Consider the following 14144-nt stretch of genomic DNA (forward strand, 5'->3'; position numbering starts at 1 on the left):
TCTGTCAACTGAAGAAATCGGCAAATAAATCTTTAAATAAACCAACACCTATTTTTGCATATCCTGTTTACTATCCTTTATATTTTCATGTACCGATTTATATGCCATCTGTGTATTTTTTAGGATAACTAATTAAATCAATTTTCGCTTAGTTTCGTATTGTGTTATTTGCCTTTGATTTTACATTCAGTTATATATTTTTTATTAAATTGCGTATGTAAATTATGTAATGTAATAATTATCAATTACCGTGCCTACCTCGGGCCAACAACTCCTGAATAGGGTTTAAGTTCAAGTGGTCGAGAGAGAGGATGTCGTCGTGGCCTAAAGGATAAGACATCCGATGCATTCGTATTTAGCGATGCACCGGTATTCGAACCTCGCAGGCGGGTACCAATTTTTCTAATGAAATACGTACTTAAGAAATGTTCACAATTGACTTCTACGGTGAAGGAATAACATCGTGTAATAATAACGTGTAACCTTTCTTGGGGTTTGTATTTTGAGAAACCCCTGGTAACTGCCAACCTTCAAATCTCATGTAATCATTATCTGATTCTGTACAGTATTAGAACGGCATTTTTACTGGTGGTAGGACCTCTTGTGAGTCCGCGCGGGTAGGTAACACCACCCGGCCTATTTCTGTCGTGAAGTAGTAATGCGTTTTGATTTGAAGGGCGGGGCAGCCGTTTTAACTATACTGAGATCTTAGAACTTATACCTCAAGGCTCAAGGTGGGTGGCGCATTTACGTTGTAGATATATATGGGCTCTATTAAACATTTAACACCAGGTGGGCTGTGTGCTCGTCCACCAATCTAAACAAATAAAAAAAAAGGTATAAATATATCTCATTTCGCAAGCCAAAGCCTCATTAAGTCGGAAAGTACCTATGTGGAAACCAGCAAACACAAAACTGGCCTTTTTAAATTCTTGATTACAATATTTCTGCAACCAAAACAACCGGTATCTAGGAATACTTTTGATGGTGTTTTCATACTCATCAGAGTAATGGTAGGCAATCTGCATTAATATAAACAAAGCATCAACTTGGTATCACCCCTTTGTTTGTCATTTAAGAGAAACAGTACAAAGGGGAGCGTAGATATTTATAGCTATTTTTTTTGTCCGTTTGGAAATGGACTGTGCAGGATAATCAAAAGTATACCTTATTGTAGGTTAGTAGTGTCTGGGTTCCTTTATTCGTGTGTTTATACAACGTTTATGAAAATGAACGAGTGAAACCTGGAGCCACTGCGTCCATTCACCGTGCGTTTCCAGAGATCTTTTCTGCCACGTACCGTCCGGCTTTGGAATGAGCTCCCGTCCACGGTGTTTCTCAAGCGCTATGACGTGTCCTTCTTCAAACGTAGCTTGCGGAGAGAAGATAACAGTAGGGAGCGGCTTGGCTGTGCCCTTGGCATTGCTGAAGTCCATGTGCGACGGTAACCACTCACCATCAGGCCGTATGCTTGTCTGCCTACAAGAGCAGTAAAAAAACTGTGCATTGTTGGTGCCTTAGTGAGGTTTCTGACATAGCACGTAACGTAGAAGATTTGTGAATCGTTTTGTGAAATATAATTCGCTTCTAACATTGGATGTGAACAGAACGTTCTGGAAGCCAAAACGGTATTACACAACTAACTTAAAGTCAAAGTTAATGTCAAGCAGTCTTTTTTTAATAAAAATTTGACGGTAGCTAGCACAATACTCAAATTTCGATGAATAACATCTTAGTCGTCCGTGATCATGAAAACTCATAAAGTATTCCTAACGTTAGAAATAATAAATCCAAGATTAATCCGTCAAAATAGTTTTAAAATTGTGTTTAAAGTCAGTTCAACATGGAATTATTTTTCAAATTGTTTTAAAAGTTAGGGGCAATCTTTGATATATCATAAATATTATCATTTATCAGATTATAACTGGATAATAATATTTGGAACTCATTAAAATAATCGTGGCCTTTATTCCGAAAGCAAGTTGGACAAAGGATAAGACGTCTGGTGCATTCGTGTTGAGCGGTGCACCGGTGTTCGAATCCTAGGCAGGTACAAATTTTTCTAATAAAATACGTACTCAACAAATGTTCACGATTGACTTCCATGGTGAAGGAATAAATAGCATCGTGTACTAAAAATCAAATCCGAAAACTATAATTTGCGTAATTACTGGTGGTGGAACCTCTTGTGAGACCGCATGGGTAGGTACCGCCACCCTGCCTATTTCTACCGAGAAGCAGTAAGGCGTTTCGATTTCAAGGGTGGGGTATCCGCTTTAACTATACTGAGACCTTAGAACTCATATTTCAAGGTGGGTGGCTCATTTACGTTGTAGATGTCTATGGGTTACCATTTAACCATTTAACACCAGGTGGGCTGGGAGCTTGTCCACCCAACTAAGCAACAAAAAAACGCATTATCCAACAATTTGTTAGAGCATTCCATGTTCTGTAGTGGGTAGCTATCATAGAATACAAGTTATTTTAATTCTAAATCTTGCTGCCGATATTTAGTTCCGAAGAATGGCATTTAGACCACGGTCTACGGTTATGTTTGCGCCGTCACTACCCCCAAAATTCAATTCGCGTCTTCACTGAGACGCAATGTATATAAAATAAAATAGGTACTTTAATAATACGTATGTAATGCGAAAGAATTCTCTAGAGCAACAAAATCCCAATTCTCTATTCGAATAACTTTATCATGTTTCGATAAAGATTGATAAGAACTTATGCGAGAGGAGTCGTTTTCCGAATTAAAAAAAAGAAAACAAAGAAAGAAATAGTGTGTGCGTATTTTTTATTTTTATTTTATTGCCCTAGTAGGTAGATGAGCGTTCGGCCTACCTGATGGTGAGTGGTTACCGTCGCCCATGGACCTCAGCTATGCCAAGGGTAGAACTAAGCCACTGCCCCTGGATTGCTGAAGCCGCTTACACATTTAAATAAACAATAATGATATGTTTTGAGTAAGACCGGCGACGGACAGTCTGACACGTCCCTCGCGATATTGTATGCGCATAATAATCCGTATTGAAATTATTTTTCAGTCTCATATAACTTCGATAGCTCTGAGATTGTGAGCACGACTTGTTTTTATCGAATATGTTAAAATTATTTATTTTGGTAAGAATTTCATTCGCTTTATGGTATAAAGTTAAAATTAGTTTTCAAAAGAATATTAGGTCGTTTTTTGAATCAGGTTTTGTACTATTATTTTTTTTTAATTATTTTTTATTGCTTAGTTGTGTGGACGAGCTCACAGCCCACCTGATGTTAAGTGGTTACTGGAGCCCATAGACATCTACAACGTAAATGCGCCACACACCTTGAGATATAGTTCTAAGGTCTCAGTATAGTCACAACGGCTGCCCCACCCTTCAAACCGAAACGCATTACTGCTTCACGGCAGAAATAGGCGGGGCGGTGGTGCCTGCCCGTGCGGACTGACAAGAGGTCCTACCACCAGTAATTACGCAAATTATAATTTTGCGGGTTTCATTTTTATTACACGATGTTATTCCTTCACCGTGGAAGTCAATCGTGAACATTTGTTGAGTACGTATTTCATTAGAAAAATTGGTACCCGCCTGCGGGATTCGAACACCGGTGCATCGCTTCAACACGAATGCACCGGACGTCTTATCCGTTAGGCCACGACGACTTCATATTATATCGTATTTTAAAACACAAAACAATCGTGTCTGTTGACAATGGATTACAATTTACTCTTTACGCATTTTACTCTTTACTTACTCAATTTACCTAAGTTTTGTCACTTATTTTGGTTTTCTGGTTGTTATATTATTTTATTTTGATAAAAAAAATCTGATGTACTTCGCGATATAAGTACGCTCTTTCGCGTTACCGTTCTATTATTATTGATTATGAATGGGAATAAAAAATAATGAGATGCTGGCTAGCTATACGACTTTTTGTATTGATGATGTTTTTTCCTCTTTTGCCCCAAGTTCGAGTTCATAGTAGGTGCGTTTATTTCTGGACCGAACAATGTCATAGTGTGTGAACTCTTCTTCTCCTTTTTCTCCATCTATCCCACTAGGTGCGGTCTGCACCGAGAATTTTTTTATTCCATTTGCTTCTATCAGCCGTCATCTCAACGCTCACTCCTCTCTCTCACATATCGTCATTCACACATTCCATCCATTCAACTATAAGGGTGACATCAGAATATCATTAATTTCAAATAAATTGATTTGGCTTTCAGCTTTTCGCCTTGCTCGCTCCGACACGACCTTATTTGTTACCCAAACGGCGTTCGCAGCTTCAAACGACCACCGCTCAAGTATATTTCCCGCCGGAGTTGAGACGTAAAGGGCAAAAGGCATTAATAGATTTGAAAATTCCCAACAAGCTGTTCTGTGCGGAGATGCAACTGCAACCCTCGAGGCAGTACATGGTGTTGCCCTGGTGGTACAATTACTGCCAACAGTTCGAAGAGATGAAGGAGAAAAAGTACATGAACAGCGTTTACTATTTACCAACGTACAGGAATATTTTGAATCGTGTTAAAGTTTATAAGAATTTGAAACGTTTGAGCGATCAGAAAATGAGAGATTTGCAGCGTTTCGAGATGAAAAATTTATTATAGATTCCTGATTAAGCATTAATGTCTTTTCTCTGTTTTTAACGGATTCCTGTAAGCGATATTTGGATGATATGATTGTTTCCACTATAGACGCTAAGTGATAAAGACGTATTTGCGCGAATCCATGCTCCGTCATACGGTTTTAAGTGGACTGTTTGTTTATTACCGCATAATAAGAGAGGATTAATAAAAGGAGAACGTGCACTAGCTTGGTCAGCGTCTTCTTTAGGCTTCAGTTTCTGTGGACGGCTCTTTTCAACACTCGACGATTCTCTGCGATGGGGTTGATTGCGAACCACAATGCGGATGGCGGTTATATGTATATCGTCGTTGCAAATTAAAAATCTCCTATGTGACATTTGGGGCTAAAATTATGTTTTCATATATTATGAAAGTTATTTTGAATGCCTATACACAGCAAAAACTGCCATGTGCATATCTTAACATATCACTATTACGCTTCAATCTTAAAAGATCCTAAGCGTCGATTTGCATTTTTTTCAGGAGGTAGTTTTATTAGATTTTCTCGAAAACTACATTTAGATTTCAAATTTGCAACCACGATATATTGTAATACTCGTAATGTTTCACTCTTCATCATCTTTTGGCGATAATTTAATAATGTTAGAGATTAAATATCATATTTTATTATTAAGCGGTCTCAAATAAGTCACCGTCTTCGTTGAGGTGTCGATTTCGACGAAGAGTTCAATGTGCGAACTGGCCCATAGACACAAGCCACTGAGTTTCTCGCCGGATATTCTCAGTGAGTCGCGATTCCGATCCGGTAGTAGATTCAGAGAAGCACTGCTCTTGCTAGGGCCAGTGATAGCAATCTCTCTCAAGTTGGGCCCGTGAGCTCACCTACTAGTTCATGAGTAGCTAGCACCTTAGGCTACAAGAATTTAGGAAGGGAAAAATTGCTTGCTATTCTTTTGCAATATTACCACGTATTTCTGAATAATCAGAGTTTCAGTATCATATAAGAGTAGCTTGTAATAGGTTAACGAAAAAATGTTATTTGAAAATTTCTGCATCAAGTCACCATATTATGTTGCCAATCCATTTGACGTGTCGTCTATATTCTATTTAGAATGCCGTTGGTACGCCATCTCTAATTCTTTTCGGTTTAGTTATTCTCAAAGTAAGAAATTGCTCGTGTAATTTTTGTAGGGGCGATTGGCGAGACCTCTTTTGGAAGTACATAGTTTTCTAGACGCTTTCAATGCTACCTTATGTATCTGATTACCTCATTATTGTTTATTATAATATTTGAGGATCACGTGAGACTTTGCATAAATATCGGGCACCGTTATTAAATTAAAGCATCTTTTTAATTGTGCACATTTTCTAACTTGCTAACTGGGAACAAATCACGCACGGTCATCCGGCTCCAAATTAGGATTCCCTGCGTTATAGGTACCAACAAGAGACTGTTAAACATACTTAGACATTTTGTGCTTGATTTTCTACTAGACACTAGACACAACAAACCACTTGGCACTGGAGATATCTTTTGTCCTCTTCTAACGGTAGAGAGAGATGTATGGTGAGAAATATACCTAAATACATTTAATTCGGACGCTTTTTTTTACCAAATTTTATACGTGGATATTTAGGGAGTCGTTTGATCTACCGAATACTCTAATATACATTAGACACGAGCTAAAGTGAATCTGAAGAGTTCACAAGTTACATGAAAACATTTCATTGCGGAGGCGTTCACGCTAATAAATTATTTTTGTACAATCACGCACAAAATCGTTTTGAATTTTGTTTAGTTATTTTCAAAATTAACATGATGAATTAACCGGCCTACCGCGTAAAGACCGAAGTGAGTTTTGTGAATATACCGGCCTACCGTAATAAGAAATCCGTTTTCCAGTTTACCAATGTTTAAATTATAAAGTAGCTACGACAATGGAAGGGTGCGGTCGTTAGGTGTGAATTGCTTTGATGCCACAGCGTGCACATGTGTTAAATGCATGAAAAGAAAATTTGATATTTTTTGGTGTAAGCGACTATTAAGTGATTACAGGAGTTCATAGAGATCAAAACTTGATGCCACTATTCATCTTGTCAGAAAGCTTCGAAGACTTAATTGTATTGCTTAACGGCTGCTCCATTTTAAATTTAAAACATATGATTTCTTCGGTAGTCACAACATGTCTTTCGTCGAGAAAACTTCGATTGGGGATTGCATAATGTTGATATTGTCTCTAGCTGGCAGTAATGATGAATAAAAAAATCTTTACCGAAATAAATGCTAATTAAAAATGAATTTAATTATTACGACAACGTAGACTACCTTATCACAATGCACTTTTTCGCATTCTCCAGGTGATCCTTTGGTCAGATGATTTTGCTTCACATGTCGCCTATGCGATACTTTCACAGTCGTTTTCAGAACATTCCAGATGGAGCTGGAACTTTCGATACAACTGAATCATTCGGGAATGCTCTAATTGTTTCGATGCCTATTTTTTCCTATTTGATGTTAGTTGAGTTGAGTAGATGAGTTACTCGTACAGTATTAAAACGTTGACTACCATGTAAGTCGTCGTTGCCCTACGCGGCGCACTGACGTAACTATGTCGATTTCTGTTTTGCGCCTTGGCCATCTTTGTTTTTAATGTTTGTTTTAAACATTTAGGTCTCTTAGAAATATCTAGATTCATTTTAACTAGATATTCCAGCGCCTTAATAAGAAGATCGAAGACAGAAATCGATATAGTTATTTCAGTACGCTGCGTAAGTGACCGTTGACCTAAGTGGTAGTCAAGGTGGTAACAATATCAGAGATGGTTGTGACCCGGGCTTCGATGAATCGCACCTTTTACGTGCATTTCTGAATCGGTTAGGCGGTGCCATTTGATTATATTCTCAACTAGCTGACCCGACACACTTTGTAGTGCCTCAATTGATAAATAAAAGACCTAAACTTTTGTATAAAATAAACTTAAAACAAATTCAAATTCAAATTCAAATTCAAAATCATTTATTTCAACTTAGATGTCAGTATGACACACTTGTTGAATGTCAAAATACAAATAACAATGTTAACTCTACCACCGGTTCCAAAAAAAGCCACAGTCCTGAGAAGAACCGGCGAAACACACTCAGCGGGCTTTTTTTTCTTTTTGTTTTTTCTCAAATATATTCTTTTTTTTAAATAAATAGAAATATTCACAATAAAAGAAAAAACAAGTCTAAAAAAATAATAATAATAATGAAAAATGAAAAGGCCAGGAGCGAGCGCCTCATTCCCACGTAGTGCCATCTAGTAAATAATCCTTAACTTTATAATATGCCTTGTTGCACAAACGTTCCTTAACAGTTTTCTTAAATCTATGAACAGGTAGTAGTTGAACGTTTAGTGGGATCTTGTTGAAAAGCTGTACACCCAGCCCCCTAAAAGAGTTGCTTATTTTCTTAATTCGAGCCGCCGGCAACGCAAGCCTATGTTTGTTCCTAGTGTTCACATTGTGCAAATCGCAGACTCTGGGGAATTCTTCAATGTTTTTACGCACGTACAATAAATTTTCAAAAATGTATTGGGACGCTAAAGTTAGAATTTTGATTTCCTTAAACTTGTCCCTCAAGGATTCCCTCGGGTGCATATTATAAATAGCACGAATAGCCCTCTTCTGCAGGATGAAAATCGTTTCGACATCGGCAGCATTGCCCCATAGCAAAATGCCATAGGACATAACACTATGAAAATAACTAAAATAAACCAAGCGTGCCGTATCTTCATTAATATACATTCGTATTTTTTTTACCGCAAACGCTGCAGAACTAAGCCTACTCGCTAACTTGCATATGTGAGGACCCCACTGCAGCTTAGAATCAACTGTTATACCAAGAAAAACTGTCGAATCCACAAGCTCCAGTGTCTCTCCACTTACAGTAATATTAGTGTCAACTTGTCTAACATTAGGTGTAGTAAATTTTATACATTTTGTTTTTTTGTTATTTAATAACAGATTATTAACACTAAACCAATGTACCACGCGCGAGATAGCATCATTCACATCGTCATAATCTTCCAAATGTCGTTTAATTTTAAACAATAATGATGTATCATCAGCGAATAATACGACCTCGTGACGGGTTTCAATAAACTTAGGTAAATCATTGATATATACAAGAAATAGGAAGGGACCCAATATGGAACCCTGAGGAACACCCATATTAAGTAAGACACCGGAAGATCTCGTTCCTTTAACGTCTACCTTTTGGATTCTTCCGGATAAATAAGATTTAATAAGTTCTAATGAAACGCCCCTAATACCATAATGGTGTAATTTCCTCAACAATGTATTATGCTCAACACAATCAAAAGCTTTAGATAAGTCGCAGAAAACCCCAAGGGCATTATGCGACTCTTCCCAAGCCTGAAAAATATTTTTAATGAGATCTACACCTGCATCAATAGTTGACCGACCTCTAGTGAATCCATATTGTTTGTTATGAAGCAGGTTATTGGAATTGAAGTGGTTCAAAAGTTGTTCCAGAATATTTTTTTCAAAAATTTTACTCAATGTAGGTAGTACTGAAATGGGCCTAAAGTTAGAGGGGTCAAAAGTACTACCAGATTTAAATAACGGTATTATTTTACTATATTTCATTAGATCAGGAAACACACCACCATCAATACAGTCATTAAATATTGTAGCAAGGTAAGGTGCAATTATATCAATAATGGATTTTATAACATTAATTGAAATTCCCCATAAATCACCAGTTTTCTTAATATTAATGAGCTGGAAATTAACAAACAAAAGGAATCGGTTCGACGGGGGACACATCGAAGGAAAAACAAAATTGTTATTTTTATTTAATTCCGAGCATTTTCATATTTATCTACCTTTTAAGCCTTCTCTGGACTTCCACAAATAATTCAAGACCAAAATTAGCCAAATCGGTTAAGCCGTTCTTGAGTTTTAGCGAGACTAACGAACAGCAATTCATTTTTATAGATAGAGTATATTCTCAATTTAAACTAATTCCATAAATTGATCCTCAAATCTCAATGCTTAGCTATTAACGCAGTTTTTTTTTTTATTAAATTATTATCGACACAAGAACACAAACACTTAATGATAAGCTTTTACTAAATATTAACACTAACTACGAGTGTCTACCGCGCTTACAAAACACTTGAACTGGACACCTGAGCATTCCGTATTGATAACACTTTATTATTTTTCATGATTAAAGTAATATTGCACATTATTTGACTGTCAAAATACAGTGTTATTGTACACATGTGCTGAGAGCGTTATCTTTTGCTTTTTGTTTGCTTTAGGAATGATTTGTTGACGCTGCTTCAGTTTTCTCTTTAGCGCTTAACTTTTGTTACATTAGGTTGGTAATTTAGCTCTTAAGCTATTCTGTTATTCAATGTTATACGTCCTTTAATATAATAAATACTTTATATAGTCAATCGTTACTGACGTAGAATTCATTTTCAAATTGAAAGCTATGTATTATTCCCAGTGTTAAAGTATTATCTATCTTTTTAGAAAAAAAGTCCGTAGTCCTGAAAAGACCAGCGAAATCATATTAAGAACTCCAAATGCCATAGAAATTAATTATCTGGATATTTTTTATCGCTAAATATGACAAAAATGCAATCAGAACTAATCAGAAGTATTTAGACCTGTAGCAATCCCCTCATTTAAAGGATATGTCATTTAGTAGATAGTCATTTTACAGCAACAAAACAGTGTCTGATGTTTATGACTTCGGTCCTTGGTTTTTTACAAAACATTGAATTATTTTTGGTAATCTTATCTACATCTTAAAAAAGTTTAAAAATTTAAAATTTTGAACGATAACGCCTTCTAATAATTATTATTTTAAAAAATATTAAAAATAGCACAGGCACTTTTCTTTTCGGATGTACCAAGTGAAGACGGTGTCATTAAATTGATTAAATTAATTTGCAAATGGCCGCCTTATAGTGAGAATTTTACATGTGTAAGAATAATTACATAGTAATGTGTACGTATATATGTACATTGTACGTGTATTTCTATTAAATTCTGTCATAATTTTAACGTAGGTATGTTTCTAGGAATTTAATTTGTAAAGTTAAAGTTCGAACCATTTTCGAAATACAGTATCAATAGAATTACTTTACATAAATGGAGCTATATGATTGTGGCGATTTAGATGGGTGGACGAGCGCACAGCCCACCTGGTGTTAAGTGGTTACTGGAGCCTATAGACATTTACAACGTAAATGCACCCACGTTGAGATATTAAGTTCTAAGGTCTCAGTATAGTTACAACGGCTGCCCCGCCTATCAAACCGAAACGCATTACTGCTTCACGGCAGAAATAGGCAGGGTGGTGGTACTTACCCGTGCGGACTCACAAGAGGTTCTCCCACCAAATTTCAACTTAATTTGTTTTAATTAGTTACCCAATAGTGCTAATGGTGCTAAATTGAGTACCCACATGAGTATTGCTTCAGACAGCTCGGATTGAAGTCGCAAGATTCTTCTCTCGGAAGTTTTTAGCCACGAAAATGACCGTCTGTAGATGTTGGTATAGACTAATGTTTGGTATTTGGTTATAGAATCTGGGTATAGAACTATTTTCGTACGGCAAGCATTTTCTTTGTTTTTTTAAAATTTATTTATTGAAATAGCAATTAAAAAAATAAATTTAAGAATAATTCATAAGATGAATGATAATAATATAATAAACTAGCGGCCCGCTCCGGCTCCGCTCGGTTCTTTAACAAAAATTTCAACGATATTTGACGTTGTTTTATTTTTTAAATAAAAGAACACTTATTGCGTCATAACTATAATAGTTAGTCATATGCTGTCGCGTAACTTTTTGTATATAAAAATGTGTTCTACTAAGTCGTAGTATATTATTTTATTCTATCATCAATAGTTTTGGCAGGGCACGCGATGTAAATAATTATTTAGGTATTTTTTTACATCTTGGGTTACATTATTGGAGTTTTACTAAGGATGCCTAATTTTTTTCAAAAAAGATTATAGCCTATGTCACTCGGAAATAGTGTAGCTTCCAAACAGTGAAAGAATTTTTCAAATCGGTTCAGTAGTTTGGGGGCCTATTCTATACAAACAAACTAACAAATCTTTCCCCTTTATAATATTAGATGAATACATTAGCTAATATTAATTTAGATTAACCACTTTTGAATGTACATACGTTTGCAAGTATCGTATATTTTTCGTTTTGCTGGCAGATAAAGATTTAGAATTCAGTGTATCAAGTAAAAACCACTTCTAATTCAATGGTTTCATGGTACACAATAAGACAAACGATATTCGTTAGTTTTGTTAGAATGTTTACAAAATAAAGTGCACAACCTGACTAACTGCTTAGTATTGCAAGGAACGAGTTAGTGAGCTGTTCAGAATCGATAGTTGGATATGAGTGATTTCTTGAAGATTATATTTGTGAGTAGATTGTTTGGCAATGTATTATAACGTAATATAAATATAAGTCATTAGAAGCACGAGGTCACAAATCATGGTTGCAACTTCTCCCATCGAAAATTCAAATTGCCTCAATATATATATTCAATAAACATCTCTTTCACCACTTATTAGAAGTTGAAACCCCAAGAAAAGAACTACACACTGATTAGTTTAATTGTGTCTATTAATACAACCATGTTGGACAAGGTATTAGCGTTGAAGCGAAAATAATATTTTGGTTAGTAAAGGTGCCTAGGGGCCGCTATGAACATAAAGTTTTTATTAATACGAGTAATCCAGGAATCTTTCGTTGCTTTATAAATTAAAACATTAAAATTATCCACTACTTTTAACAGATAGCAATCAGCTTTCAAGCAACATCATCCAGGAGACATGATTCGTCATCAGAGGAAAGCATCGAGAACCTTCTCTACTACAAGGACTGCCAACGTCCAAAAGAAGAAACGACGACAGCTTCCTTAGAGCCTTTAAGACTTAGAGTTGCCGAGGAAAGAGAAGAACCTCGCAGAGAGCCAGAGTGTCCTTTCCCGAGAATGTGCTGCTCGATGACATGCGGCAACGAGTGCAATCAGCCCTTTACAAACAGACCTATTGAACCGCAAAACACGTCACCAAATGTCAGGCAACCGAATAAACCAGTACAGCCCCAAATCAATCAGCTACGGAAAAAGAAAATAAAACCTATGGGAATGCTGCCGCCAATCGGCGGACGAAGGAGTTTTGGATTGACGAAAGAGAAAATCAAAGGCCTGATCTCGCACGATGACGACATAAGGAAGATATTGAGGGACCTAGTGAGGGTGACAATGCAGAAGGTGGAGGTGTTAGACATGATACATAATAATAAAAACGGTGTTCGTGCACGCAATAATGACGATGATGATAATTTTGAATACGATTATGCTTACAATAAATAATTGGTAATACCGAAATCTGGGTTCTTTATGTATATATTTTTATGAAGAGATGACAACAGCCTGTAATTTGTTATCTGTCACTAAAGTTCATTGACACGAGATCATGAACGCTACCAATATTCTTATTGTTACGACGAAGGAACTATAATACATAGTTTAATGTAAAGAAAATTAGAAGGATTCATTTATATTATGAATTCGTTAGCAAATTCAGTGTTTTGGTTTTTAAGCCATTTATTTTTAGTAGTTTTTTTTTCCGATAAAAATTCGGATTTATTCAAAGTCACAGGAAGATAATCCTTTGCATCCGGAAACTCAAGAGGAGTAATAATCATGTATTATACGGCGCGGCCGTTGGAATTGGCTTCTAAAAACAATGGAAATTACTAGAATCTACTACATCAACTGTATTTTAGGTACAACGTTTTTTGCGCTCGTGTTTTACGTTGCTTTTTTCTTTTATTTTGCATCTTTTATTCGCTGTTTGTAAGGAACATTTGGCTGAACCAAATGTTCGTAGTGTGTACTTGAACGGAATTTGTCGTCCGTGACCATTAAAACTGCAATGCATTCGAAATGTTGGAAGTTTTTTTGCTGATATGAGTGGACGGGTTTATGGCCCATCTGATTTTAAGTGGTTACTAACGCCTATAGACATGAAGAATTTAAATGCTGTCACCCTTAGACATGAGTTCCGAGTCACAGTTTTATAAACTGTGACTCGTGAACGTGTGAGTCACAGCTTTATAAACTGTGACTTGGTAACTCTTGGTGGCGGCGGATTTCTGCGTAGTGAAGAGAGCTTTGCCTCACTCGCCCCGCCGTCTCCTTCTGCGAGATGGTGCACTCGCAGAATTCGAGCATAGCCTTCCAGGACTCGTCGCCGCCAAGCATCGACGCCACGACGCCAGGCAGTGATAACTCAGGTTCTATCTTTGCGATCAGGACACGGCGCTGCACCTCCCAAGCGGGGCAGACAGCGAGCGTATGCTCCGCCGTGTCCAGGTCGTGTCCACAATGGTGGCACGTCGTTGTCGGCTCAGCTTCTATCTGGTGCAGGTACTTCCCTAAGCATTCGTGCCCAGTCAGCACCTGCACCAGATGGAAGGGGAGGCGTTCTCCGCC

General features: G+C 36.8%; 1 protein-coding gene across 1 annotated transcript; it reads left to right on the plus strand.

Moving 5' to 3' along the window:
• The first annotated feature begins 11975 nt into the window (after window positions 1-11975).
• On the plus strand, window positions 11976-13063 carry LOC149502782 (uncharacterized). The gene is made up of 2 exons (XM_089728203.1): window positions 11976-12060; window positions 12438-13063. The coding sequence occupies exons 1-2, from the start codon at window positions 12034-12036 to the stop codon at window positions 13017-13019; spliced, it is 609 nt and encodes a 202-aa protein (XP_089584329.1). The 5' UTR covers window positions 11976-12033; the 3' UTR covers window positions 13020-13063.
• The last annotated feature ends 1081 nt before the right edge of the window (window positions 13064-14144 follow it).

Source organism: Bombyx mandarina, chromosome 06, assembly GCF_030267445.1.
Source record: "Bombyx mandarina strain Sakado chromosome 06, ASM3026744v2".
NCBI classification, from domain to species: Eukaryota; Metazoa; Arthropoda; class Insecta; order Lepidoptera; family Bombycidae; genus Bombyx; species Bombyx mandarina.